The following is a 5945-nucleotide window of genomic DNA, read 5'->3' on the forward strand; positions in this document are numbered from 1 at the left end:
ATCCCGCTCGCCTTGAAACTTTAGTTTCAATTTGATTCTGGAGAAGCATTGATCTTGAAAGGCGATTGTAGATTTTACTTGAACTTCTCCGCCCGCCCTGGGGTGGTGTGACATGTATGAACTCTTAATCTACTGTACATTAACTTTACTCCACTTGAGTATGGGTACGGACATTCGTATAACTAAACTAAATTATAAACAACGATGAATTTTCCTTAAGATTAAATTATGTTTCAATGTGCGTCTAGAACTATCGCTAGGGCTGATTTTATTCGGTGGTCGGTCTTGAGCTGGAGGCGCGATATGATTTGGAGTGACGTTTGCTTCATTATTGTACCGGCGGAGTTTTCATGTCGCTCGTTTGCTCGTCGCGTCGGAGCTCAGAGTCTTCGCTTGCTGGGTCGCAGGTTTCGATAGGAAGTACGCACAACTTCACTATCGGGCGCTTGAATTCAGATTGTGCGGTTCGCACAGACACGACGCGAACTAAACCGTCAGGACCTTTAAAGATCTTTGTAACTCTACCCAATTCCCATTTACAGGGAGGTAGTAGCGCGTTTCTTAAGAGTACCATTGTGCCGACCTTGATTGATTCGCGTTCCGTTCGCCACTTTCCTCGCTGTTGTAACGTATTAATATAGTCGGACTGCCAAAGTCGCCAAAATCTCTCCGCGATCTGACGCACGAGCTGCCATCGAGACAACCGATTTTCTGCGATTGCGAGAACAGACGGCTCGGGATTGACGGTGATCGCGGAACCGATGAGCAGATGACCCGGAGTGAGGGGGGCGAAATCGTCAATTGTGTCGGTCAGAGGACCGATTGGTCGCGAATTTAAGCAAGCTTCTATCCGACATAAGAGCGTCGACAGCTCTTCGAATGTAAGCGTGTGTGCTCCGAGAACGCGGCGCAAATGATATTTTACGCTTCGCACTCCGGCTTCCCAAAGCCCCCCGAAATGCGGAGCATGAGGGGGGATGAACTCCCATTTGATTTTATCGGCGGCCGTTTGGTTAAGGAAGTCTGGATTTCTTATCGCGTGATTATATGCTTGCTGCAGCTCCCGGTCGGCTCCGGTAAAAGTAGTGCCATTATCGGAATAGACTACGGACGGCAATCCACGACGGGCGCAGAATCGCGAAAACGCGTCTAGGAATGAGGAGGTGGAGTAGCTCGTAACCAACTCAAGATGTATTGCTCGAGAGGCGAGGCAGACGAATAATGATATGTAACCTTTATGTGACTTGTGCCCTCGGCCGGAGGAAGTCCGAATGGCGATTGGCCCGGCGTAATCAAGGCCGCAATGGGAAAATGCCCGAGGGGGAGCCGAGACTCGTGCGGCCGGCAACTGTCCCATTAACTGCTCAGGTACCGCAGCTCTCTCCCGGGTGCATGTAGCGCACTGAAAAATGATACGTTTAACTATCTGTCGGGCTCGGAGTATCCAGTACTCTTGGCGTAGCGCAGCTAACGTTAGTTGCAGACCCGCGTGACAGTGTTTTAAATGCGTGTATCGAACGATTAAATCCACGACGAGATGCGCGCCCAGTAGCGCGGGATGTTTTTTCTCATAGGCTACGGGAGCGTGCAGTAGCCGCCCGCCGACGCGAATGACTGAGTCGCTGTCGAGGAACGGACTTAGGGAGCAGATTTCGCTCTTAGCCGCGGGAGCTTGACCGAGTTTTAATTTGGCTATTTCAAGGGGGAAACGATCGGCTTGGATTTGCTGAATCCAGAATCTTTGAGCATGCGTGATTTCGATTGACGTGAGAGCTTTCGAGCGCGCTGGGTAGATATTGAACTGCTTATCGTGTTTGCGGCAATTGTTAACAAATCGTTGTATATAAGCGGTCACTCGTAAGAGTTTTGTCCAGCTGGAATAACGTGAAGCTAACTCCCATGTTTCGTTCAATTTTGCACAATGTGAAGTGGTTGGTTTTGCCTCGTCGCTAACATGCGTCATGGGTTCTGGACTTTGAGAGGGCCATTCGTCGGGATTTAAGTGTAACCAGGAAGGTCCTTGCCACCACAATCCAAAGGATGGCAACTCGTGTCCGAGCAGTCCGCGGGAGGCGCAGTCCGCGGGGTTTTCGTGCGTCGATACGTATCGCCATTGTGCGTTTTGAGCTCGAGTTTGAATCTCCGCGACTCGATTGGAAACGAATGTTTTCCATCTAGACGGGTGAGATTGAATCCATGCCAGAGCAACAGTCGAATCTGTCCAGCAGTAGGATTTCACTGACGAAATGTGTAAGGATTCTTGAATAAACTCCAAGATGCGTGTGAGCAGCGTGGCTGCGGATAATTCGAGTCTCGGGACGCTGACAGTTTTGAGAGGCGCTACCTTTGATTTGGCTATAAGTAGCCGGACAGTAATTTCACCAGCGATCGACACCACTCGCGAATAGACGACGGCAGCGTATGCTACTGTTGATGCGTCGGCGAATCCGTGAAGTTGAACTTCTGCCGTATCCGCGCCGCGACCGGTCCATCGATCGATTTGTAACCCATTCAAATGTGAAAGATTTCGGTAAATGTCTTCCCATTTATTCAGCGCAAGTACAGGAACAGTGTCGTCCCATTGAATTTGAAGTCGCCACAATGATTGCATGAATATTTTTGCGGTTATCGTCACGGGAGTGACCCAACCGAGTGGGTCAAATAGTTTTGCGATTGCGGAGAGAATTGTACGCTTCGTGCGTGGCGTAGCTTCGAGCGGGGATACGCGGAATTGAAACGAATCGAGCGCGGGGGCCCAAGAAATACCGAGAATGTTGAGATTGTCGTCGAGCTTGAGTTCTCGATTACAAGCGAGGCCGTGATCTTCTTCGGAGATGTCTGCGAGCAGGCTCGATCGGTTACTCGCCCACTTGCGAAGGGTGAATCCGCCTTTGGCGAGAAGGGCGCACACCTGTTCACGCGAGCGACGCAACAGAGGAACATCCTCGGCTCCGAAAAGGACGTCATCGACGTAAACGTCAGATTGCAAAATTTGAGCAGCGAGTGGGAACGAACCGCCTTCATCGCAAATTAGTTGTTTTAACACGCGAAGCGCGAGGAACGGAGCAGCTGTGGTTCCGTATGTTACGGTTAAAAGTTGATACTCCTGCAATTCGTCCGAATCGTTACCCCATAAAATTCGTTGGTAATCGCGGTCGCGTGAATCGATCCATATTTGTCGATACATTTTCGCGACGTCTGCGGTATACACGTATTTGTGCTGTCGCCATCGCAATAACACGGCCGTTAGTTCGTTTTGCAATTTTGGACCCGCGAGCTAGTGAGAATTAAGGGAGGTGTTATTGGTGGTAAGGCTCGAGGCGTTAAACACAACGCGTACTCTGGTGGTCGCGCTTGTCTCGCGAATAACTGCGTGATGGGGGATGTAGGCGATCTGACCGTCCGCGGACGTTGGAGACGAAACCGCTTGCATGTGCTTCAACTGTTCGTATTCGTGAAGAAATTCAGCGTACTCTAATTTTAACTCGGAGTTTATGCTTAATCGACGCTGTAATGCGGCGAGCTTTCTTACTGCGATTGCGCGCGATTCGCCAATCTCGATCGGAGGCCCTGTCTTAAAGGGCAAGCGGACAATGTATCTCCCGTCGGGAGCGCGCGAATGAGTGGCTTGAAAGTGATCTTCCGCTCGTTGATCGTCTGGCGAAAGAATTCTGCGCGGTGGGATCTCCTCTATCTCCCAAAATTTTTTGAGTGCGTCTTCGAGTGCACAGTGAAAGGCACGAATATGCTGCGCGGGGGCGGTCTGTGCGGGCATCGGCCCGGAAATTATCCATCCGAGGTGGGAGTTTTGCGCGATCGGCTGATTGGTCGATCCCTTCCGTACACCGCTCAAAATCACACAGCCGTAAAGGTCGGCTCCGATGATGAGTTCGATTGGCTCGGATCCGGTAGGGTTGTCGTCGGCATGTTGCAAATTTTGTAAATGTGCCCAGGTCGAGAGACCGGTCAACCGTGGAGGATTGTATTTAGTGAGCGATGGCATAATAAAGGCTACCGTCGAGAACGTCGGACTCAATCGGTCGCGAGAATGGAATTTTATGTCTGTGGCATAGCGACACGTACCGACACTCGAACCCCCGATCGCGGAGATCGTAGTGAACGTTCGTCTCCGAGGCAGTCTCAAAATCTGTGTAATTTTGTGAGTGACAAATGTCACCTCCGAACCTTGGTCCAGGAGCGCCCTGACGACTAGTTCGCGCCCCGTCGGCGACTTGAGTATCACGCGCGCGGTAGCGAGCAATACGGGGGACGGAACGGCGCTCGCGGAGACGGCTGACATCGCGACAACAGAGGACGGCGCTTCGCTGCCCGTTTCTGGAGTCGACTCTTCGTTGACGGCTTGACTCACGCTTGAGACGTGGCTTGCGCTATTTATTGGAGAACCAGAGTCAATGTGAAGGAGAGAATGATGCCGCTTCTGACACACCCGACATGAGAATTTGCTTGGGCAATCCGAAGCAGAATGCTTCGTACCGAGGCAATTAAAACAACGATTTAACCGTTTGATATATTCTCGACGTTGGCTCTGGTTCTTTTTTAGAAATTGGTCGCATTGATACAACGCGTGGGATTCTTTGCAGAGAACACAGCGCTTGTAATTCTCGGTAGCGGTCGCATTGTTTGATCGCACTTGACGGTGCGCTTTCAGAGGCGCGGGATCTAATTCTTCGAGAGCGAGTGCGCGTGATGAAATGAACTCTTTCAAGGCTTCGTAATTCGGAGGATTATCGTCACTACAACATTTTAACTTCCATGCGCGACGGGTGGACGCGTCGAGTTTTAAAGTTACGAAATAATTCAATATATCACTCAATAGCTCCGCGTCTGATCGACCCAACGATTTTAATGCGGCGACAGATTTACTGGCCCTATCCCGCAAAGCGTGTAATTCGACGGCACTCTCTCGCGACATAGCTGGCAAGTTATATAGGGCGGCGACATGAACGTCAATTAGTTTACGTTTATTTTCAAATCGAGCTTTAAGAGCGGACCACGCGACCGTAAAATTGTCGGCTGTAATTGCAAGACTGGAAATGGTATCTAACGCGGATCCAGCTAAACTGGATGCGAGAAAATGCATTCGAGTACAATTTGAAAGATCCTTATTTTCAATGATAAGCGCGGTAAATCTGTCTCTGAAACTTTCCCATTCGTGAAAGCCTCCCGTGAACGGCGGTAATTTAATCGGCGGTAAATGCTGGAGTGATAACGCGGATGTTTCGTTTCGCGGAATCGACTGATTAAGCGCAGTTGAATGGTGCGGACTCACGGGTGGCTCGATTTCCTCGAGCCATTCGTTCATCAGATCCAGCGTTGCTTGGTAGATTTCCTCGTGGTTTTTCAGCTGATCTTCCTGGAAGTACTCGAATTGGGCCCTGTCCTTTTGTGGGACGAGGCTCAGCAAAACGGCGTGTCCGTGAAGGCAGTGGTTCCACGTTTCCTTCACCGAGGCTATTCTGGAGCGGACTTTAGCTGCGGTGTAATTGTTGCGTCCAACCTTCTTAAAGTTGTCGGCTGAACGCGATAACACTCGCAGGAGCTCAGTCTGTTTGATGAATTGTTCACTCATTTCACTGCTTTTCGCGTTCTGGAGTAACGGACAAATGCACAGCGAATTCGAGGGCTTCACTTAACCCTTCGGTGGTTGCTTGACCTGATAACGTATTCACCGAGTGATCAATTGCTTGGGGTGATTTGCACGACGTGTCTCCGCACACGATGTTACGCGCACGACTTGCGCGTTACTATTACTGGATTTTCTTGCTCTTGTCACTTGTTCTCTTGTCTGTAACTGTTTATCTAGTCCGTAACACACAACTTCGATCCGGCTCGAAGGACCAGAAAATGTTTGTTTTACAAGTGCATTCTCATTTTATTTATTCGCCGGTACTGCGCGCCGATCGGCACGCCGAAGTTTGTGCGTC

The 5945-nt window shown here is 50.2% G+C and overlaps 2 protein-coding genes across 2 annotated transcripts; both read right to left on the minus strand.

The window, feature by feature from the left end:
• Positions 1 to 328: 328 nt before the first annotated feature.
• On the minus strand, positions 329 to 3187 carry LOC105571129. The gene has a single exon (XM_012028600.1). It carries the CDS (start codon positions 3185 to 3187, stop codon positions 329 to 331), a length of 2859 nt encoding a protein of 952 aa, XP_011883990.1.
• Positions 3188 to 3277: 90 nt separating this feature from the next.
• LOC105571130 lies at positions 3278 to 5590 on the minus strand. The gene has a single exon (XM_012028601.1). It carries the CDS (start codon positions 5588 to 5590, stop codon positions 3278 to 3280), a length of 2313 nt encoding a protein of 770 aa, XP_011883991.1.
• Positions 5591 to 5945: the final 355 nt, after the last annotated feature.

Source organism: Vollenhovia emeryi, unplaced genomic scaffold (assembly GCF_000949405.1).
Source record: "Vollenhovia emeryi isolate VEMERY1.0 unplaced genomic scaffold, V.emery_V1.0 DF941155.1, whole genome shotgun sequence".
Classification (NCBI taxonomy): domain Eukaryota; kingdom Metazoa; phylum Arthropoda; class Insecta; order Hymenoptera; family Formicidae; genus Vollenhovia; species Vollenhovia emeryi.

What these genes read in the sequence shown, in the direction of transcription:
- LOC105571129 (XM_012028600.1), bottom strand. Translation starts at nt 3,187, where the DNA reads ATGTATCGACAAATATGGATCGATTCACGCGACCGCGATTACCAACGA.
- LOC105571130 (XM_012028601.1), bottom strand. Translation starts at nt 5,590, where the DNA reads ATGAGTGAACAATTCATCAAACAGACTGAGCTCCTGCGAGTGTTATCG.